Genomic DNA, 24,787 nt, shown 5'->3' with positions numbered 1-24,787 from the left:
AGTGTCATCAACTTAAAATGTTATATACTTCATCTCCCTCCTAGTCGCTAGAAACCCATCACCTCACCTCCACTAATACCAAATCATTTTTCCCTAGACGAGCTTCATCTCATATCATGCATCTCATCTCATTCATCATCTCAGTCTTCTGGACCACCGCCTCATCTCGAATCTGCCCCAGCATCGACCTCAGAAACAACCTCGTCTCCCTCGACCTCCTGAGGGGATGTCGTGTCGTGGAAGGCTACGTCAGGATCGTGCTGATGGAGAGAGCTGTCGAAGCGGACTTTGAGAACCTCACCCTCCCCGAGCTCCGGGAGATCACTGACTACCTCATGTTCTACCGGGTCAACGGACTGCGGACGATCGGGAGGGTGTTTCCCAACCTGGAGGTGATCGGAGGCCACAGGTTGTTCGAGGACTACGCCCTCGTGGTGTACGAGATGTTCCAGCTGCAAGAGCTAGGTCTGCACTCTCTCGCTAGTGTCGTGCGTGGAGCGGTTCGCATCGAGAAGAACCCCTGTAAGTAGGTGTTTCTGGATGTAAAGTATCCTAGTTGTGGACTTCATGTTGGTGTTTGGTGTTGCACATACAAGAGATGAACAGGTGATGTGGGGATGAAGATGACATTTAGTCAGGCAAGTCTCTTGGCTTCAAGAAGAAGAAACTTTATAAATTGGTGGTGTCTTTGGTTGGCAATTTAGTGTCGTGGTTTGAAGTTGCTGTTGATGTTTAGTGTTGTACATGCAAGAGATGAACATTTGATGTGGGTGTCAGGTTGAAATTTCGCCAGAAAATCTGTTGGCTTCAAGAAGAAGGCGTGGTTTGAAGTTCATGTTTGTGTTTGGTGTTGTTGCAATGATGAAGGGATGATCATGTGATGTGGGGATGATGGTGACATTTCGTCAGAGAAAGTCTCTTGGCTTTGGGAAGGATCTTTGTAAGTAGGAGGTGTCTGTGTTTGGTGTTTTAGTGTCGTGGTTTGAAGTTCCTGTTGATGTTTGTAGTTGTTGCAATGATGAAGGGATGATTATATGATGTGGGGATGAAGGTGACATTTCGTCAGAGAAAGTCTCTTGGCTTTGGGAAGGATCATTGTAAGTAGGAGGTGTCTTTGGTTGGTGTTTAACTGTCGTGGTTTGAAGTTCCTATTGATGTTTGGTGTTGTTGCAATGATGAAGGGATGAGCATATGATGTGGAGATGATGGTGATATTTCGTCAGGAAAGTCTCTTGGCTTTGGGAAGGATCTTTGTAAGTAGGAGGTGTCTGTGTTTGGTGTTATGTCGTGGTTTGAAGTTCCTATTGATGTTTGGTGTTGTTGCAATGTTGAAGGGATGATTATATGATGTGGGGATGATGGTGATATTTCGTCAGGAAAGTCTCTTGGCTTTGGGAAGGATCATTGTAAGTAGGAGGTGTCTGTGTTTGGTGTTTTAGTGTCGTGGTTTGAAGTTCCTATTGATGTTTGGTGTTGTTGCAATGTTGAAGGGATGATTATATGATGTGGGGATGATGGTGATATTTCGTCAGGAAAGTCTCTTGGCTTTGGGAAGGATCTTTGTAAGTAGGAGGTGTCTGTGTTTGGTGTTTTAGTGTCGTGGTTTGAAGTTCCTGTTGATGTTTGGTGTTGTTGCAATGTTGAAGGGATGATCATATGATGTGGGGATGATGGTGACATTTCGTCAGGAAAGTCTCTTGGCTTTGGGAAGCATCTTTGTAAGTAGGAGGTGTCTGTGTTTGGTGTTTTAGTGTCGTGGTTTGAAGTTCCTGTAGATGTTTGGTGGTGTTGCAGTGAGACTAGAGATGGACATTATAATCATGAATTGTGGATATTTATAGGGATGCACTGTGGATGCGATGCTCCCTGGTGTGGATTAACCGCACTAGTGAGTACTACGACTATACGCAGTACTATCCTGATAATTAGACCAATTCGTAAATTGCAAGGAAAAAAATAATGTGGTTCGGATTCCACTATAAACTGTAGGTCCCTTAGTTGCCATTAGCTGTATGGGCTATTAATTAACAGCTGTGTCTAAGGAACATGTCGGCCTTAGTCACTATCAAGACTACAAGATCGCGCCACTCATCCTACACTCATCCTTCACTCATATTTGGGTTAAAATACGCACATAGTGGCGTCCCCATCTTAAATAATTGATAATTGATAATTGATGTAGGGATAAAGGTGACATATTGTCAGAGAAATCTGCTTCATGAATAAGAATCTTTGTAAGTAGGAGGTGACTTTGGTTAATGTTTTTGTGTCGTTGTTTGAAGTTCCTGTTGATGTTTGGTGTTGTTGCAATAAGGCAAGAAATGAACCTCTGATGATGTAGGGATGATGGTGATATTTCGTCAGGGAAGTTTCTTAGCTACAAAAAGAAGAATCTTTGTAGGTAGCAGGTGTCTTTGGATGGTATTTTAATGTCGTGGTTTGAAGTTCCTCATGAACTTCCATTGTTCCATTGACGTTGGTGTTGCTGCAATCAGACAAAATAAACATGATTTGTAAATATAAGATGTGCATTCATTAGAGACCCGTAGAACCTTATGTCCATTGGCTTTTGCGTCGATAAGAACTCGTGTAAATAGGAATTGTCCTTAAATTGTATTTTAGGATCGCGAACTTCTATTGGTGTTAGGGTTTGTATTACAACTCCTGTAGGCAGGAAGTGATCCTGAAAGGAGAACATGTCTGTGATATTGTACTGTATTTTCGCGAACAACTTGACGTTCTAAACTTAAAGTTTAAGAAATATTTCGTTGGTGAGTTTTCGATTTCGTGACGGTACCTGATAGCATATGTATATTATGTTATTTTGCCAATCTTGGTGAAATCTATTTACTTTCTATTTTGAAATATTCCTGAACAACTAAAGGGTTTTTTCAAACACAATTTTTTGAGCCTGGAAAAATAACTTTGCTATTAGCGTATATTATAGGGTTAAGTTTGAAATCGATTTAGTTTATCCTACTGAGTCACCTAGCAGCCTGAATTTTGATCTTTTTCGTGTCTAATAAGGTAAAACTTCAAACGCTGTTACTTGGATCCATACGATTGAAAATCTCCGTGCCTTTGTGTAATCTAACTAATTTTTTATGTGTAATTTTATTTTACCAAAAATGAAAGATTGTATTGGTTCTTGGGCAAGGTATTTTAACGATAAAAAACTAACATTTGTATACAAGTAAACACAATTTAACTTGTTTACTTTTGTACTGTGATTTAGTTTATTGCACAGACACGCTAGGGTGTACTATAAAAAATCTGTTCAGAAATACGTAGAAGCGTTGCCAAAACTAGATTATCAGTAACTAATTTAACCTTTGTACATTTTAATGTTTCTTTTCTTTTTAGGTTATAAATAAACAAAGCGGATTTTGTTGAAGTCGTAACATCAATGCTTTAACTGTCGATTAACAAACCGTAAAAATCTCTCTTTGGTCGCAATGTCTTTTGAACTTTTCCGTGAGGACTTTCGAGGTTGGATTTTGAAAGGGCAAAGATGAATGTGAATCTCCTCTTCGTCCTTCTGGGTCTCCTGCGTTCTTCTAGCGGCCGAATCTGCCATAGTATCAACATCCGCAACGATGTGTCCAACCTGGAGAAGCTGGCCAATTGCACCGTGGTGGAAGGATATGTACAGATAGTGCTGATTGAAAGAGCCACCGAGCAGGACTTTGAGCCCTGGAGTCTTCCTGAGTTGAGAGAGATCACCCAGTACCTCCTGTTCTACAGAGTCAAGGGTCTGAGGAACCTGGGGAAGCTGTTCCCCAACCTGGTGAGGATCGGCGGCTCCAGTCTCTTCATCGACTACGGCCTCGTCATCCACGAGATGTTCAGCCTCCAGGAGGTCGGTCTGGCGAGTCTGCAGGAAATATCCAGAGGCTCCGTTATAATCACGAAGAATCCTAGTAAGTATTAGAGTAGTTTATAGTTTGAGTCATTAGGGTTCTACAACTGCTCAGAAGTATCGATCCCGTTTATCTTTTTATCTTAAGGAACTTTGGGATTGGGGAATTCCTCCAATGATTGACAACTATAATTCTTCAAGGTAAGGGTAAGTTTGGATGTTTCAGAGTGGATACAGTTCAGTGGGTTTACTTTGTTGGGGTTACTCTAAATCCTTTGAAAAGTAGGCATATTTTTTTAAATAGCGCCTTTACATGAGATCTTTGGTGCATCCTGAACAGAATTTCCAATTAGTTCCAATGTAGCCATACTGGTTCATGTTTTGGAATTATGACATATATTCTAACATTAATAATTTGGAATTTTAAGTGATGTTAACATGTGCTAAAACGTTTATAGCCTAATAGATCTTTATAAAAATATTCATAATAATGCCTGAGTATTTTTCATAATCTCTAAGCTTTGAAAACGTAGAACAGCGTACAACCCGGCTCCTGCTGTGTTCGCACCCCAAACAATTTATGCATATCAAAGCACTGGAATTTAATAAATCAAAATAGACCTCAAACAAAGTCTGATATTCTTGATCCGTCTTTTGCATCTGCTGATGAATTCAATTCGTACTTTGTTGAGTCTGTTGAGTCCATCTTGTCAACCATTCCAAATATAACGCAATCCTCTCCTGTGATCCTGTCAAGCATACCTGATGGTGCACCTACTTTTGAATGGAAACATGTATCGGTCCAAGACATTATTAATGCTGTTATGGGCTTTAAACTCTCTAACAGTAAAGATGTGTATGGCATGACACCTAATCTTTTGAAACACATTGTGTGGGCACTGGCACCTATACTAGCCCATTTGGTTAATGTATGCTTTTTAGTTGGCATTTTTCCTGCTCCATTAAAAGTCTCTAGAACTGTGCCTGTCTATAAAAAAGGGTCCCGTGACAATGTTGCAAGTTATCGACCAATATCGTTGATTCCTGTATTTTCTAAACTGTTTGAAGCTATTATGTTTGCTCAATTGTACGACCACCTTGAAGCACACAGCCTTCTGGTGCCTGGTCAATTTGGCTTCAGGAAAGCCAAATCCACTATATTGGCTGTTGATTCTATTGTACAATTAATTGTTGATGCTTTTGAGTCTAAGAAATCTATCTCCGTAATACTTTGTGACCTCTCTCGCGCTTTTGATTGCGTGTCACATGAAATTTTTGCTCCTGAAATTGGGAAAATATGGCCTAGAAGGCAGTGCTCTGAGATTGGTCAAATCCTACCTCAGTGATCGCCAACAGGTTGTAAGTTGGAATGGTATTACATCTAAACCATTAGCTGTAAGACACGGGGTTCCGCAAGGTTCCATTATGGGACCTCTGTTATTTTTAGTAACAATCAATGACCTCTATACCAGACTTGAAGGTAATTGCATGTTGTATGCAGATGATACTTCCCTTATATCATGTAAAGCGACCCGTGAACAAGCAGAGGTGTCTGTTAAGAAGATTTTTGAGTCAGCCTCAAATTGGTTTGTTGACAATAAATTAGTGCTCAATAATGAGAAAACACAGTACATAACATTTAGCCTATGTGATTCCCAGATTGTTCCTTTCCAAGAGCCTGTCAAACTCCTTGGTATAACCCTTGACCCCTGTCTCAATTGGAAAGACCACATAAGCCAAGTCTGTACTAAACTAAGTAGAGTAGTACATCTTTTAAGACGTCTAAGTGACCAATTGCCACAGAGTACCCTTAGAATGTCCTTCTTTGCATTTTTCCAACCTCACATATCCTATGGGTTAATTTTGTGGGGCCACTCACCCAATGTCGAAAAGATCCTGCGACTGCAAAAGAAGTCAGTAAGGATTCTCTGTCATGCTCACTATAAAGAACACAGTAAGCCATTGTTTAAGAGACAAAGAATTCTGACAGTTGCAAATATGTATATATTCCAATGCCTTGTTAGTATTAAGAACAGCATGAATGACTTACATGTAACCAGTTCAGTGCACAATCATGACACTAGGTTTAGTTCTAAGCTTGTCATTCCTCGGTCCAGGACTGATAAAAGAGCTAGGTCATACCCTGTTTCAGGAATAAAGCTGTTCAATCACCTTCCTGGTCATGTGAGAAATCTGGAAAGAAAGAACTTCCAAACCGTAATATTAGACTGGCTAACTGAAAATCTTTTTTTCAAATTTAAAGAGTTTTTTGAAACTGTATTTAGTTAAGTAGCCTAAGTTTTCCTCTAAACAACCTGTTGTTTTTTTGCATTTGTTTTGCTTTGTATCTTTTTGTGCATGGTCTTGAACATATTTTTTTTTTTCACATGGTTGGTTTTGATCGATTTTTGGTTGGTTTGATTTTTAACTCATGATATTTATTTTATTTTATGCTTGTACATTATGCTTGTACATTGACATAGCCTGTAACAATGTTGTTGTTGATTGGCCAAATAAATTCATTGTATTCATTGTATTGTATTCATTGTATTCACTTCTCACAAGGTGTCAACGCATTAACTGGTAGTTCGGTTGGTTAGAACTATCGTAACTACAAAGCAACTAGATGTTGACGTCAATAACTAATCACGTGTCCCACAAACCATCTTAATTCAAGCTTAACTGAAGCAATGATTGTTCTTTTCTATAATCCGTAACTCTAATTAAAACTGCTGACTGTTTCTTGATTACATCTCAACAACAGGATTATTATAACTAAACATCATTACAGTTCCTCAATATAATTTTCAAAACGCGCCTGCATATAATAATCCGTAGTTGCTTTAGTGACAACTAGTTTCGGTTCATAAAATGGACGGAAACTATATCGTAGCCTGGCCACGTAAACTTGAATTACACTGCAATTATTGTCGCAATTGCAAATTTACAACGGCAATCCTGATATACAGCGATGAAAGTGATGTAGGCTACTGTAGTAATAGCCCATGAGTTAATTTAGTACAGAATTACTCTTTGTGATATCACTGTTGCCTATCGTAATGTCAGAGTCGACATCGATTTAACACAGTAACGATTAGTTGATCACAGAAAACTATCTCTGGTAGATAATTCCCATTGGTGACGGACCCGACAACAATAATCACTGCAATATTACAGTGATAACCACGATATTACTTGAGTATTGTGATATCGCAATAATCACCACGACATCACTATGAAAATTATCAACGTGATATCACAGACACAGACAAAACTGTGAGTTCGGCGGACGTACCGACAGAAGGCCCTAATATGCCCAAATTATAAAAGTGCAAGTAAATACGTTCAGGTTTGCACACGAGCAATAATTTAACGTGACGTCAAATGTTTCCAGACTAATTAGTATCTCGTACACAAAATAGCCCGACTACATCTCTAAACTATTAATCTAAATTAACTACTCAAGTGAGACTATATAAGTGTGCGTGCGTAGACGTACAGAATTCTGTGGTAGTAGTGAATTCACTGATAATACTACGCTTAATGGTAGACAGTTCCAAATGTAATTCCCAATATTTCGTCGACATGTTTAGACACCAGATATCATAGTAGAATTAGTCAATATTTGCCATATATTGGCACACTGCACAGAAGTTAACAAAAGAAATGCTGAACACTTTGTTGATCAGCACAGATAAAGGAACATAAAGATGAGTTTTTCTCTTAGTAGTTGTCAAACCAAGTTTGACTTTCCTTTTTTTTGCTTCGCGAATTTCCACTCCCGTAATCGTTTAAGTTATGTAGATTATTATTCTGCTCGTGTCGTTCATAAATAGTTGCCTTCACTTGACATCGTTTGGCAAACAAGTTTCATCGAACTTCTTCAACGTGGAACGCGTATGATACGTTCATTAATACAGTAATTACTCTATTGGATGACGTACATACGTAATTGTGTCTATTACATCTGCTGTTTTTTACACAAGCTTTTAATGAGAAAATATTATGTTATTTCGATATATGCCACAATACAACTGTAAAATACGTTTTGTAAAAAATTTAGACTTATTATAAACCGCTCCCTAAAAAATCGTTACTTTTGACTGTAAAGTTCTAGGAGTTTTGTAAAACGGCGTGTTCATTCAGGATTATTGTAGTTTGTATTGTTTTTTCAATTGAAAGGCTGAAAACAGCCATTTTACACAAATACATCAAATCGAGCCATATTACAAAACGGCTGGTGGCGATCAAGTTTTTTAGATGAAATCCCACAACAGCAAAAGGCTGAACCATCTCAGCCGTTTTGTATTAATTTGTTTAGCCAAATACGGAATTACGGAATATTTTCTACAATAAGGCGGAGTTTTATAAAAAGCCTAAATTTTTAACAAAATGGCTGGTTTTAAAATTGTACTGCGATAGCCTATATTATTTTTGTAGGATTTGGTACGGGATTGTTTTGAAATAATTATAGTGTATAACGATTATGTTCAATCTATGGTATAAGTTATTCAGTAGGCTACTTGTAGCTAGAATAACTTCTGATTCTAAATACCAACAAGTTAATTTGTTCTTATTTGTGTTTCCTAATTTGTATCTACGTCATTGGCATATTTACGTGTTTTGTGAGGGAACGGCTACAATCTACCGTCAACAGTTTTTATGGCACCTGGGTCCAGAATTCATAATTTAGTTTGGAATTGGACCAGCAAAATTCTAATATCAGAGTTATAAGTAAAAGAAACATCCTAATTCAATTTTTCAAATTTACCCGACTGAGTTCAAAACTTCAATAGCTTTAAACTTACACAGCTTAAAACTAACAACTTACAGCTTGAAACTTAAGCATTTAAACTTCATCTGTGCGTGTTTATCACCATAGACAAAAATAATTAAATATAGACTGTCAGCCGTGCTGTGGTTACCATGGTTACCATAGGTTCTGGCGCACACCACTGGGAGCGCCATGTAGTTACGGCCTACGCACTACGTAACTACATGGCGCTCCCAGAGGTGTGTGCCAGAACCTATGGTAACCATGGTAACCACAGCACGGCTGACAGTCTATATTTAATTCTTGATGTCTATGTTATCACGATCCAACGATATTTATCAAACTTCATTAGATACATTTGTAGTTTACAACAAATTATTAACAATGTAAAAACAGCTGATTGTTTGAATAGGATTGACAAAATGACGAAACGACAAACAAGATTTCATAATGAGACAGTAGTTTCCTTCAGATTTAATACGAGAAAGCATTCAAGACATTAAATTTGACGCTTAAAGCAGCCTCGATGTCATAGTAAATATTTTTTGTAACTTAACACCCTACAAGCATAGAATAAACTAACACAATTTTATATTACTTAATCTCTGTAATAACAGGTGCTGTATCGGTCCGCACAACTATGTCGTGGGAAAGGGAGTTCTATAAATAGACCAGACAGAGAAGATAGACTTCTGCACTAACTGCACAGTGCACAGTATTGTAAACATTTGCACAGCTGTCATTGACCTCTCGTGGTAAATATTTGTATGCAACTGTCGACGCTCATTTAGCCTTTCGTTACAAACGATAACGTTTGCCAAAGAGTAAGACATTTAATTTGATTGTTTTTAGTGTACTCTATATTAAAACCTACTTCGCTCAGTGGTACGATAGTATTTTTGGTAACGACTGCCAAAGATCTCATAAAATTGTCTATAAAAGTGGATTGCACATTCTCTACTAGCAAAATTGCACGGCAAATAATCTTAGCTTAGACAGTATGTGCATTATTTTACCTGAGGGTTGTATTCTTACAGTCAAAGAAAATTACTGTCATTGATTTGTCATGGGTTTGCACCGGAGCTGTAATGTTGTAACTTCAAGCTTATTTTAAGTGCGTTTCATGCCCGGTACTGATCGAGTGCAACAATCTATTATTAGATTGTTTTTTAATCAATCGTAAAAAGATTGTTTTGAAAAGCTGTCGGGCGAATACGTATCCGATTTAAATAAGGGGTTCCGCGGGCTTTTAGAACGCTTGTGGCAAAATTGTTTTTGGCACTGAAATCAAAAGACAACCAACAAATAAATCGTTGTGTGTGGTTATATTTGTAATACTTTCAAAATTTGTTAAATACCTATGAGTAATGATTGGACATCTATGCTTCTAAACCTTATATCAAATTGCTTAACAAAAGCTCAGAATAGTGATACACTCTTTATTCCATGATCATAATTGTACGAAACATATAACTTTTAAGACTAAATCAATCTTCCTCGAGATTTAGAACGGTCAGACAATCGTTCCTTCCAAATAGGTTGTCCTACCTTGTTTTGACCAGGATTCACCAGCTAGATGCTTATTAGTCCGGTCCAACGAGTGCTGTAGAAGTCGGAAGTAACAAACCAGAAGGAAACGGAAACAATGAGTTGTTTTTAGGCTGTTTACCGGTCCGATTGTAGTTTACTCTCGACTAAGCATTGTTAACTAGGATAAGTTTGTATCACCTTAAATTTAGGCCAATAATGACATTTAATATAAAATGTTAACATTTTATATATCTCAAATTTACCTTGTTATTAAATTATGAACTAAAGTTTAATAGTTTATTTAAATATACAGGGTTTCTCACGAGAGGTTTCTCAAATTGATTACGGAAAAACGGCTAAACCTAGCAAGGATGAAATTAAATATTTTCCGTACTAAATTGACTCCAAGGAATAATGTAAAAATATTTTTAAACTTTTTTCAAATACAGTGTGTGCCAAAAACTGAGGGTCACAATGCATCGTTATCTTGGGATTTTCATACAATGGCCCATTTCATTTAGTTTTAAACCACTCAAACCAAATAACATGCATTTGCATATCAGGAAAATTAGGCTTTTTTATGCTTATCTTTTTTAAAAACTAAAGTGCCTATACCGAAGTATAGCCTTCGTAAATTACAAAGTTCGTTAGGAATTAAAAAACTATAAAATGATGTGCCACTTTATATATGTTGCTATTTGAAAATGTTGAACAATAAGCATTTGAAAATTTTCAAAAATATATTTAAAAAAACCGTTACTTGTCGCATATCACAGTAAAGCTAATTTCATAACGAGTAAGAAAATTCAACCGGAGAAGGACTAAATACATTGGTATAGGGAACACAGAGTATTAAAAAAATAGATTTAAAAAAAAACTGCCGCCATTTTGAAACGGAAAAAGATAATTAATTTCTGTTTTTGCCAAAATGTCTGCCTATTAAATACCTTTAAAATGGTGTATAACATGACACATGTTTACATTTGAAAATTCCAAGATTCGAACTAGTGACCCTCAGTTTTTGGCACACCCTGTATTTGAAAAAAGTTTAAAATATTTTTACATTATTCCTTGGAGTCAATTTAGTACGAAAAATTTTTATTTCATCCTTGTAGGTTTAGCCGTTTTTCCGTAATCAATTTGAGACACCTCTCTTTGGACACCCTGTACAGTATATATTTTTCACTACTATTAATATATCTTAATACTTTGGATTGTTTTTATTTATCATCAATTTTTGTTCATAAATGTTTTTTAATTTACAAATTTTCTTGTAGTTTTATGTCTAAATGTGCAATGGATGTGAGCACACTTTTAAGATTGGGAACAAAACTTAATATCATTACTAATTTTTGTATATAAATAAAATCATTAAAAACAGAATTAAGAGATATTACATGAAAAACTATACAGCTTTGTTATCAACATATTAATAACTGTTCAGTATGTGTTGATAAAAAATACATTCTTATGCTGATCTTTGTTGAGATAGAGTTAAAGATTTGTATCTGTCAAATTACCCAAATTTGATTATCATTGATTGTTAATATCCATTAGTTAAGGGCCTGCAAAATCTAAAATAGAGGCAAGAAAAACTAAAAAAATCTGGCAACATTTAGTGTATTATTTTGGGTTGTTAGTGCAGTGTGTGTGTGATTTGAAGCCTACATAAGGGACTTTGCCAAATACAAAATTAGGTACAAGAACAGGGGTTGATTGTTCCTTTACAGAAAAGATTAAAGGCCAATGGTGTTGAAAACACAACAGAATCTTATCCCTTAAAACCACAGAAAACATACTACTATAACCCTCAAAACACAACATTTCCCAATTTCTCTCAAGACCTTTTTAAAGAGCTAAAAAAAAAACAACAAATAATTTACAAAAAATTGTAAATTTAAAATTATTATGTTATTCTTATGGTGAATATTGTAAAATGTTGTAGTTTGCTTGTTTGATATATTTGGATCAAACTTGGCAAATTTATTTATTTTATACTAAGCTATTAATGTTTTACTAAAAACACACTTTATAAGTTTCCTTGTAGTAGCAAACCAAGGTACTCATTAAACCTAATGTGATTAAAATATATTTTAATTGAAAATCAATTCAGACAAATAGAAATTTGCTTAGTCAGCAGGTTTGCGGTCATAGTAGATAGGTATAGTATGGTATCATCTTGTTTAAAATTTAATGTAAATTACTTTTGTAGTTTATTATACGTCAATAAAAACGTACCGTTTTCAAAATATTTGTAAAATATTTAAAAAATCTCATTCCCTCCTTTTTTTTAAACCATCCTTCCCAAATCCGACACTCAAATCAATGTAACTTTTTACACATATTAAGGGAGGTCTATTGAACAATTTGGCACTTATTAGAAACTTTTTTTATGGGTGTCCATGGTTTTTCCTCCATATAGAAAACTATTTTTTTTTAATTTTAAGAAAAAATCACACTTAACCCCCCCCCATATCTCCTGAACCGTTCATAGTACATAGATATTATATGGTATTATTTTTTCTAAATTTAATGTAGTTTTTAATTTATTATATTTTGAGAAAAACGCACCATTTTTGAGGTATTTACGAAAAAGTAAAAAAGTCATATTTTCACCCCCTCCCCCCCAAACCCGACACTCAAATCAGTGTAACTTTTTTTTACAAAGTGAGGGAAGCGTATTCAACAATTTGAGCTAGTTTGAAACTTTTTTTTTGATTTCTCAGTTTAGGTCTAATTGCACCGCACTAATAGTCCAGTTTAAATAACAGTTTAAATGTTTAAATAAATTGGGATGTTCTCATTGCCTCGTCATGTATTATATTTTGTGGGTCTCAAGCCAGCAATGTCAGCCCACAATGCCTCTACCTCTTACTTCTCTATCACCTCCCTCCCTCACACAAATCCATCCTGTGACCTTCAGAGATCTATTCTAAGTCATGTATATCCAGGCAGCTGAGATTGTTAGCAAGTATAATTCACAAATACAGACACCAACTGTATAATAGTGCCTGCTTATACTTCAACCTCATAATCTTTGAAAATGCAGCAATCTCTAAAGAATAAATTTACTTTCTAACCATACAAATTACTGTTTCCCGTTTAAACTAAAATGGCCACAACAGCCAATGATAATTCTACCTCATGGTTGAAGATGAAAGAAAACAGCTTGGTTGTGATGTGATTTTCAGTTTTATTGTTAAATGTTATTTTTTAAAATGGGGTTTTGATGGTTTTTGAAGGCCTTCAGTCGTATTAAATTAGTTTTTTATTAGATTTTCTTACTACTGAAGTAAGATTTTTCAGTTGTCACATATTAATACTGTAAACAAAAACCTAGTTGCAATTCTGGTGTTGGAAAACTTTTACCTTAGTTAGCTATGAGTACAAATTCATTTCAAAACTCATACTATATTCTCTTTAAACCACCCTCTTAGCAACTGTTGCTAACACCTGATTGCTTGGGTTTTCTGCCTGTAAAGGGGCTTTATTTTTTAAGAAATTTAATTAAAGTTTAAAATTTCACAAGAAAAGCTAGAGGGAAATGTATATTCAAATTCTACAAATTCTATAGTTTAACGCATTTGCATTCTTATTTCTTGCATGGATATGCTTTGTCACCTAGTTAAGACATATAGGCCATTGGCCATACTTACACTTCAGGAGTAATTTTTAAGTGAAATATTTGCTACATAGCTATTTTGTTATCCACAAAATCTGTCTGGGTCTTTCCATCTCGTTGCCAAGCGCCTACATAATATGGTCAGCAAGTTTTTAATCTGTGTTTGACACAATATTTATTTTTCAGGTCTTTGTTACGTGAACACCATCAACTGGGAGCTGATAGCCAAGTGGGACCCTATCAAGAACTATGTGGCCAAGAACAAAGACCCCAGTGATTGTCCAGGCTGCCAGGCTGAATGTCCCCACGGGCTGTGCTGGAGCCGAACCGAGTGCCAGGTTAGTCAACATCCAACAAACTTAAGTCCCAACTTCTCAATATAGGACGATAGGCTATTGCTCAGAATCGTCTTTTTCCATCACTTCTAAGCCTAGAGGTAGTGGCTTTAAAATAAAATTCATTAGTGATTGGCAGGATTTTAATCCGTTACCTCAAGGACCTAGTCCACCGTTCTAGCACTAGACCTGATCGCTCCATCTGTAAACTTATTACTGTTTCTATTTTATTAGGGAGTACCATTTGGAGTATTACGGCAATAAAAATCTAATGTTAACGAACTAACCATTGATGTTATGTCAGATCCAGCCAGAGTCACCCCACTGTTATCACCTGTGTGTGGGTGGATGTTCTGCTCCTGGACCTAGAGGCTGTCACTCCTGTAGAAGGGTTCTCACTCATGATGGGGAATGTGTAGAGAACTGTCCTCATGGAACGTAAGTACAAATAAAAATCCCAGCAGAGTACTCGCTATTGCCGAACAGTATTCAGTAAGGTAGGAATCATCTGATACTTAGCTATGAAGAGATTAGCTGAGTCCTACCCATGCATTTAGTTGAATTTCATGAGACCTGTGCGTTTGTGACACTGATTGGTAGTGTCAACATAATGAAAAAATGCTTTTATTTTACAAAATAAGCCTGTACAATTGACATTCTTAGCACCACATACAACAATGATCATTAAGACCGTCTCTTGTGACTGGTGGACCTGGTCAGCACTTAAAATAAATATCAATCAGTAATAATAAAACTACACAAAGTAAACTGTACTGGCAAAACCGATTAAGAAAACAAAGCAATACATTTTGATTTTTACATACAATATAAAAATTGTTATCAAAAATAAAAATTTTAAAAATTAAGACTTTATTAAGCAATTCTTTATAAATACTTTAAATTTGTTTACTAATAAAATCTGGAAAACGATAAAAAAATAATTCTTGAATAAACTCCCTTCTTTTTGACGAAGCCTCTTTTAAATAATTACTTAGCGCCCACTAATGTCTACCATTCAAAACCTCTATTGATCCTGTGTCAAAATCTAACAGCCAAAATAAAACTTCCTTTTCGTGTTTAAAATGGGACATAGAGATATAAAGTGAAAAGCATATTCTCTTTCTTGTAAGTTACAAAGTGTGCAAAAATGGTAATTAATAGTCTGCAAGCCAGGTTTCAACTTGAAGTTGATAAGTACAGATCTTAAATGAGGTTTTCAAATGCCTGAAAAAACAAAACCTATTCTTTTTGTCAACCAATGGCAGAAGTTTAAAAGCTTTTTCCATTCAAAGAGTCTAGAGCTGTAGTTTTATTGTATTTGAATCTCTCTCATCTTACAATCTATAACTGTGTGCACAAAATACATTTCATATAGTTAATTTTTATTAAAATAAATACAACCGACTTAAAACGCTCTAAAAAGAATGAAATAATTTCAATAAAGTAAGTCAAGCTCACGTATTTTCAGTCGGCGCGCTCTATGATGATTTTTGACACAACATAGGCTACTCATAATTTAAAGAGGATGTCCACATTTCAGGTGAACATCTATAACTAAAGGAGTTAATCTGCATTTTTTTTATAGTTATGCGTTGGGTGTTATTTTATTACTGTAGCTCATGTTTGGCAGATACCATTATAAAGTATTTTTTTTTTAAATAAGATAATCTTACTAATATTATAAATCTGAAAGTTTGTGAGTTTGTGTGTGTGTTAATCAATCACGCATTAACTACTAGACAAATTGGGCTGAAATTTGGCATGATGATAGCTCACATTACAGATTAACATATGGGCATAATCTTATCTCAAAAATCCTTCCACCGCCCCAGTGGCTCTGTAGTTCCCCATGTTAACCTTATGAGTATTCATATTTAAAGGGAATTGGAGAATTTAGTCAGCTGTTTTAACTAAAAAGATGGTTCTATGACAGGGGGTATGAAAGAAGGTGGTGTGCATAGTGACGTCACGTGCGAGCAAAACGTGATTTCTTTTACCAAATCATATGATTTCTCTTAATTTTCCAAAGACTTTTGGATGACAATCATTACGAATTAGCATCGAATATATGCTGAATTGAATATATACGTAGTGAGTAAATGGAGAACTAATCGAGAGCAAGGAAAGTAAATTTAGAGCGAGGGAAAATCAGCTAATTGATTTTCCCTCGCCCTACATCAGAGCTTGAGAAACTACTACGATTGCCAGCTGTTATCAAAAATAGTTACTTTCGTTACGGAGTGATGAAAAATGTATTGTTTGTTGTAGCATGTGTTTCCTTTAATTTCAATTGCAACTTAATTTAACAGCAATTAAATTACCAGCTGATCAAAATGTAAACAATTATGTTCTTCATAAGGATAACATGGGGACTTTAAAAGCTACTGGGGCAGAGCCCAAGGGACTTTTTCAAAAACGTAAGGTCAGTTTGCAAATCTATCCGACACGCTCTTTCCAATTTCTTGACCTCAATGGTCCAAATCGGTTAAGAAATGGAGGAGTTCAAAAGACAAATTTTGTGTTAGAGTATTAGTTATGTAGATAAGTCAAAAATTAATTTTTGTGTATTTCATTATGTATTACCATTAAAATATGTTTTCATAATCCGTGTTTTTCAGGTATCAGTACCTAAACCGGAGATGCATCAAGGCAGTGGAATGCACTTCTATAGACTTGCCCAAAGGACCACCAGGGACTGACACACTGAGAAAGTCTTCTTCCCAAGTCACCAAGTATTTTGTGTTCAACGGCACCTGCACAGACAACTGTCCACCTGGCTATGAGTTTGATGCTGCTGGCACTACCTGTGTGCCGTGCAAGGGGGGCAAGTGCCACAAGTGGTGCCACGGATTGTCCATCGAGAACATCGGAGACGCCGAGATGCTACGAGGCTGCACTCACATCCAGGGATCTCTGGAGATCAGCATCAGAACTGGCAAACCCAAGAGAGTGTTTGAAGAGTTAGAAGAGAACCTGGGATCCATCGAAGAGATAGAAAACTACTTAAAAGTTGTAAGATCTTTCCCAATCATTAATCTTAAATTCTTGAAAAACCTTACTGTGATTCATGGTAGATCCAGCGATGCCGGTTTTGGTGACAACTATTCACTTTTGGTACTCGAAAATCATAACCTCCAAGAACTTTGGGATTGGGACACTAAACATACTTTTAACATTTCCAAAGGAAAAGTATTTTTCCACTATAACCCCAAACTATGTTTGCAGCATATACATAAGCTGCTTTCAGTTATACATCATGACGAAAACGTCACTAATTTAGAGGTAGGGAAAGATTCAAATGGTGATAAATTTCCATGTAATGCTACTGAAATTAATATCAAGGTTGTTGATCGGTCGCATAGTTCAATACAGATACGGGTTCCCTATCTTCAAATCAATTATGATACAACTATTTTGCGCTATGTAGTGTACTACACCAAAGCGCCATTCAAAAATATGACAATGTTCGATGATCTAGACCAATGTTCTGATTACGGTTGGAAAACTAAAGATATTGCTGTGGATCCGTATGACAAGAGTTTTGAAGAAAACGGATTCATTGTTGAACTGAACGACCTTGAGCCGTACACTCAATATGCATTCTATGTCACAACATATACAATTGATCGTTTCGGGGCCAAAAGTTCTATTTCTTATGAAACAACTCTTCCATCAACACCTTCAGAAATCGCTCGACTAGAAGCATTCTCCAACAAAAGCTCTGAAATCTTCTTGCAATGGGAGCCTCCAAAATATATCAATGGTAAGTTTGAGAAATATGTAATAACATTATCGCCCATGAACTACGATGAAACACCGATTCGACTCCGTAATTATTGTGATAACCCATTGGATCACAGGAATGAGGTAGAATCATACAAACCACGTTTACTTGAAGCTGAAAACAGGCAAAACAATAGCTGTTGTTCTACAAAAACTAAAAAACTGATTTACACACCCAAAGAAGGCCTTGAAAAACATTGCTCAAACCATGATTACTGCAAATTACCAATGACATATTTTGATAAAGACCCATTAGCATTTCAAGAATATTTTGAATCTTGTTTTTATTCTTACATATATGAGGATCCTTTTGTATATGTTTCTAGTGAAACGAATATAACCTCTCTGAAGAGACAAGAAAGAAACCTTTCTGCTGATAACAAATTATCTCTTAATTACGGTACCTACAATGTGTATACAGCTGATGTCAAGGCAACTTCCTCTAACTTTACAATAACCAATCTTTTACATTTTCAAGATTATCTCATTAAGATAAAAGCTTGCAGGTATTCACAATATCCCAACGAGCCAGATAGTCTACGATGTAGCAAGACTGATGTAGTTACTGTAAGAACTAAAAAGGATGAAGAAGCAGACAGGATTACAGGTCATTTGACTCATGAAGTTGTAAATGGAACTGTATTTGTATCTTGGATAGCCCCTCCTCATCCAAACGGGCTGATTGTAGCTTTTGAAGTTGAACATGGACATACAGTTATGGATAACATGAATCCAATTGTATCATGTATCACCCTTTCTGAGTATGAGAATAACAGGAGACGATATTCTATCGTAGGTTTAGCTGAAGGCACTTACAAAGTTAGGGTTCGAGCAATTTCTTTAGCTGGCAAAGGACCCTATTCAAAATATATACGTGTAGAGATTTCAAGCAGACTTTTTTCAGCTATAAAAATGGTCATTGGATTTTTTGTTCTCTGTATCATAATGATTCTAGTATCCATCGCTCTTATGTCATATATGAGGAAGAAAACGATGCTTGATGACATACTGGTAGCTTCGGTTAACCCGGATTACCAATACATTCAAGACGAGTGGGAAGTATCGAGAGACGATATAGAAATTGTGGACGAGTTAGGAGTCGGAGCATTTGGTAAGGTTTACAAAGGTATACTCATACCCAGTAATTTATCTTGCGCGGTAAAAACTGTAAATGATGACGCTTCATCATATGAAACATTCCTTTTTCTAAGCGAAGCTTCTGTAATGAAATCAGTATCCAAAGCATATCATATCGTCCATTTATTGGGAGTCGTCTCAATTGGTCATCCACCCCTAGTTATAATGGAACTGATGAGTTTGGGTGATCTGAAAACGTATCTGAGATCAACACGAGATACCAATCCTCCCACTAACGCTGTAATGATTAACATGGCGCTTCAAATAGCCGATGGAATGGCTTATATGGAGGCTAAGAAGTTCGTCCACCGAGATTTAGCAGCCAGAAACTGTATGGTAAACCAAGATTGTGTAGTCAAAGTGGGAGATTTTGGAATGACGAGAGATATTTACGAAACCGACTACTACAGAAAGATCAATATGGGTCTGCTTCCGATACGTTGGATGCCTCCTGAGAGTCTGCAAGATGGGATATTCACCAGCCAATCAGATGTATGGAGCTACGGCGTAGTTCTGTGGGAGATAGTTACACTGGCTGAGCAACCTTACCAAGGGTCTAGCAATGATCAAGTACTGAATGAAGTGATTGCAGGTCGTAAGCTGGAAACACCGAGAAGATGTCCAGAGACTTTGAGAAACATCATGTTGTGTTGTTGGAAAAGAAAACCATCTCAGCGAATGACCTTCATGCAGATCGTTACTTCTTTGGAGTACTACCACGATCAGGAATTTAAGAACGTCTCCTTCTACCACACCCAAGAGGCTCAAGATCTGAGGAAGAGTTCGACAGATTACGAAGAGATGCAATCTGTTGAAGATCCGTTGCTGGGAATTAGAGAAGATTACTATAGTAATATCCAGAGTTTTGCAATGCTTCTTACCAAAGTTAAGTCCTACAGTCGAGATGACGAGGAGTCAGGACCGTCCAGCGACGTCTAAATAGATGTTTTTGTAATCACAATGTTTCTTAAAATATTAAGACTGATAGTGTACTGCCACTTATATAGACTGAGTGTTGAATGTTTAACAACTTTACTTTTGTTTCAATTCAAAACTAGTTTTTCAAGTATAGTTAGACATATTGCTAGTTGTGTATGCCAAACAGACTTATTATGTACTTATTAGGAACTAAGGATAGATGGAAATGTTCTGAACTGTTGATACCATAGGGGCCATTTTTACAACACATCAAAGTCAAATCTGTTATGTGGAAAATTACTTTTGATTTATCAATCTATTACTTTTTACCTCAAAGGCTATCTGCCTTTCAGTTTTTATAGACATAAGTATTGTAAGATAATAATTAATTGTTGTCGTTTGAATATTGTGTGCCTTACATGTATTTGTGCTTAAGTGTTAGTGTATTTATATGTAAACGATTTTATTATTGACTTAACTTTTGCAAAGTATCACAATTTTATTTAGTGAACGTAGTTTCTTTGAGTATTATTTAAGGATTATTATGATAGTTGTTCCTAAAAGTTTACTGTTTTCTGTGGTTTATTATCAGAACAATCCAGATTTTAAGTTTGATGGTCTGAAATTCTTTTCGGCTACATTTATTTGATGATTCTATTATTAAGAACTAGGTTTTTCTTATTTTGTTTGTTTGTTATGTTTTACAACAAATGGTTACTTAGTATTTTTGATTTTTGCTGGTAAATTTCAATAATCAAGAACTGTTAACAAAACATCAGCTTATTTTACTCTTGATTTTTATGATTTTAATTTTTTTCATATTCCGCTATTTATGTGATATGTTTTTTACATAGAACACTGTTTTTAAGGCTATTGACCTTCTTTAATAATTCATGTAGTAAGTTGATGATCATGATTTGTTTTACACTTGGTATTTTAAGCTCGGTTTGTATACTAATTGCGAGCTAATGGTGCTGTTCGCATTTCACTGTATGTTACCTACTAATGTAGTCATGCATTCCTATTAAGGTGTTATATTTGTGCCAAAGGCGTTAAGTGTTTTTACATCTGTTGTATTTTTATATGTTTTATTAATAAAAATGTTCATAATGTATATATGTTTTTTATCTTCCTTTTTAGATTTAAATAAAGTTCTATTTAATAACTTTTGTTTCTTTTTGTCTAACAATTTTTTTTACGTATTTTCATGTTGGCAATTTTCTTACCAATCATGTTTAACTATAATGAAAATGTACTAGAAATCAAATTGGTTAGCTGAAATAAATAAATTGAACAATAAATATGGAGTCTGGCTGTATTTTCATCTGGTAATAATCAATCTATAGAGCTAAAATTTCACACAAATAGACTCTATACTGAGAGGAGTCTCGGACATATTGCCATGTTAAAATGTTGTATCATGACTCTAAATTAAATTTACTCAAATTTCTACATTCAAAAACCTCTGGGGTAGGGCTTTGAGAAGTAATGATTGGTCTCCACTCTGAAAAATACAGTAATCAAACAATCTTTGCACTTTGCAATATTTTATTTTTAACTTTTACTCTTCAAAGGTACCTAAACTAACTATTTGCATTCTCAGTACCTACCTATTCAAAGTATTATTGAATGTTGGTACAAACTATTTACAGTACGGTCCACGAGAGTCTGCAGTTGAGGCAGGAGCCTATTTTCCACAAGACTTTGAAGGAGCCAATGAGGACCTCGTGGTGTTGCCGAATCTAATAATACCAGCTGATTTGAAAATATTGTTTAGTATATTTTAATTATTGACAAAAATTAGTGAACGGGCAATCTTGCAAAGTCGTGCTATTCCAGACTTGCTATTGGCTGCCGCCAACTGCAGACTCTCGTGGACCGTAACTTTAGTAAGCTATCATGTAAAAAATTAATTTTGACAAATACATCTATGAAGTAAAATTTCAATTTGTAAAATGTTTTGCCCTTTTAGCCAATTTTCCATATAGGGAATAAGCTATTACCATAGTACTCATGGTAAGACCTGGACCCAGGACCCATTTAATTTTTCGTTTTGAGGTCCCTAGAGGCCAAAATCACAATCAGTTCAAATTCATATGTATATTTATATTTATATATGTGTCTGTTAGCACGATAACTCGAGCAAAAATGATCAGATTTTGATGAAATTTGGTATAAACGTGTAAACCTACATTTGTTCGAATTAGTTCACGAACCATCATGATGGGACTACGGGAATAAGTGTTTATGGGGTAAAAATTGGGTTTTCCCATCTTTGACCCTTAATACAAAACATTTAGGAAATTCTTTCCAAACCATATTGTAGAGCTTAAAATAAAAAAAATAATTTAGTATATTGAAGCGTTACTATGCACCTAATGGTTACGGAGAATATTCTAAAATATTGTAAATATAAAATTCCTATGTTATTCTTATGGAGAATAAGTAAACTGATGTAACTTGCTTGTACATGAACATACTTTGAACAAATTTGGAAAATTAATTTATTTCATACTTAACTATTAACATAAAAAAAAACACTTCTTTACCTTCCTTGTTGCAGCAAACCTAAGTAGGTACTTGTTAAACTAATGCTAAAATAGGGAATAAATGTGATATTTTTAAGGAGACATTTTAATGTAAATCCAATCAGGGAAATGGAAATTCGCTTAGTCTGCAGGTTTGCTGGCTGTGGCGGGGGGTATTTAGTGTTACATTCGATCCAAGCAAATTGATTATAAAGTGATTATGATTGTTACTTATTTTTCAATTATGCTATCTAAATGAGTGTGTTAACCTAGAAAATGATAATTTAATTTGGGCAACATTGTTGTGTTTTAGCACACTTTTATTTGTTATCTCAAGTATTATAATTGAATGTTTCTCAACATTGTGTGGTGTCATATTAATTTAGTTAGGTTTCAAATAGTTTAAAAAGTAATGACTATTCTATTCCTGCTCAAAATAACTAAAGCTTGTTTAACATAAATAAAAATTATCGTTTATTCCCTGCATCCACAATTGCAAAGTAATTTCATACATTTTATTTAATAGTTTATTTGGTCCATTTTTAACATGATATTTTAAAACTATCTATTACTATAGCAGAATACCCGTCCTTCCTATGAGGTTGGGGCATAAATGCTTATTGCAGTTATACTTGTGCTCTCCGTTTGCAATGGGGGATGGGGGAGGAGCTGTTTGAGAAAATTTGGTTCTTTCATTTATGGTATGCTATAGTATAACCATATAGATAAAACGTTGCTTGGTCCTGTGGCGGTTCTAGGACCATATCAAGGGGGGGGGGTTAATGGGGGTGTCCTAAACCAGGGAGGGGTTTGGGGGCCTTTCCTTGAAAAATTAGCTATTTTCGAAGCCATTTCCACGTCTATAAATGTGTCCAAACACCTGCCGTTGCATTTATATTTTGAAATGTATGTTTTAATTTATATTTCAAGGAAGGGTCCAAGGGGGGGGGCTTAACCCCCTATAGCCAAACATCTACGATCTACCATGGAATTATAAAGGTCCATAACACAAAACCAGCTTATCCCTAAAATCCGATTTTTGTTATTTTATGGGTTTTAAGGTAAAATAACCTAAGTTTCAATAACTTTTGATTTTGAACCACAATTTTTACAGAAATGGTATCGTTACCATTTTTTCAGAATGAAGGACCATATCATACTAATTTTAGTAAAAACCAGCTTTTTTCAAAAATATAATTTTCTGTCATTTTATGTTTTTTTATGAAAAAATAACATAAGTTACAATAACTTTTTAACCTTAATTTTTACAGAAATGGAATTTAAATACCATTATGTTCAGAAGGTAAAGGACTATAACATACTAAATTTGTATCAAATCGTTCTGGCCATTTTAGAGAAAATCCTAATTTTCTGTTATTTTATGAGTTTTTGAAAATCTCCATTTAAAAATAAAAGTTTCAAAACAATTTAAAAACGCCTGGAGATACCATGAATTAGGCTAGTGCCTACATACCAAATTTAATCAAAATCGGACAACATGTTTGTTATGTAGCTCTGTACCCATCCACACACACAGGCATCACTTTGAAAACCAATTTTTTGGGGTTCAGGGGGACCCAAAACTGATATTTCCACTCAAACTCGAAAATTGTGACAAAAACAATACTTTCTCCTAATACTATGTATATAGAGGAGAAAGTAGATAAATAATGCTGCAACCTTTTGGTAAACCTTGTAACTAAATACTTGGCAAAATTCTGCTTAAATTAAATTTAAATAAGAATCTCAATAATAACATGGAAACTTTGAACTCAGTGGGGCAGAGCCGTATGGGATTTTCATTTGCACAACCTAAATCTGTGTGTTTAAGACTATCAAGTACGGTACCTCTCTGCAAAATGTCAGCTGAATCGGTCCAGTAGTTAGCGCAAACTCAATATCAGACAGACACATACATAAACAGACAGACAGACAAACAGACATAGCTCGTATTAGAGTGCCAGAGTGGTATTATACAGGGTGATTTTTAAATGAGTTCCCCAGAGGTGGCTATGGTTCCCCCCCTACCTTTTTCTACATTTCTTAAGATATCAACTCCGGACTACGTCAGATCATTGTAGAGTAGTAAGTACTTCATTTTGACTGGGTATAAATTTTTGGCCGCCATCTTGGATCCGCCATATTGGATACAAAGGTTTTTTTCCAAATGTAAAGGTAGGGTTGTGACCCATTATTTCAAACAAGAATTTTACGCTGATTACAATGCCACAATTAGTTTTTTAAAATCTTGATCCGTTCTAAAGTTATAAGGACTTTTTATAACTTTATTTTTAGCCCATT

General features: G+C 35.4%; 1 protein-coding gene across 2 annotated transcripts in view; it reads left to right on the top strand.

Moving 5' to 3' along the window:
• The window catches only part of LOC128986905 (insulin-like peptide receptor), a 29,132-nt gene extending 8,116 nt beyond the window's left edge, over nucleotides 1-21,016 (top strand). For both annotated transcript variants that reach the window (XM_054407511.1, XM_054407512.1), the window contains exons 2-5: nucleotides 3,364-3,920; nucleotides 13,972-14,123; nucleotides 14,425-14,558; nucleotides 16,739-21,016. In XM_054407511.1, coding sequence (XP_054263486.1) covers nucleotides 3,512-3,920; nucleotides 13,972-14,123; nucleotides 14,425-14,558; nucleotides 16,739-19,979 — 3,936 coding nt within the window. In that variant the 5' untranslated portion in view covers nucleotides 3,364-3,511 and the 3' untranslated portion in view covers nucleotides 19,980-21,016. The remainder of the gene's footprint in view (nucleotides 1-3,363; nucleotides 3,921-13,971; nucleotides 14,124-14,424; nucleotides 14,559-16,738) is intronic.
• Nucleotides 21,017-24,787: the final 3,771 nt, after the last annotated feature.

This window comes from Macrosteles quadrilineatus, unplaced genomic scaffold (assembly GCF_028750875.1).
Source record: "Macrosteles quadrilineatus isolate MER2022 unplaced genomic scaffold, UCM_ALF_1.0 Scaffold_2__2_contigs__length_208266976, whole genome shotgun sequence".
NCBI classification, from domain to species: Eukaryota; Metazoa; Arthropoda; class Insecta; order Hemiptera; family Cicadellidae; genus Macrosteles; species Macrosteles quadrilineatus.
Note: the sequence above shows the minus strand (reverse complement) of the source record. Positions and strands in the feature narration are given on the sequence as shown.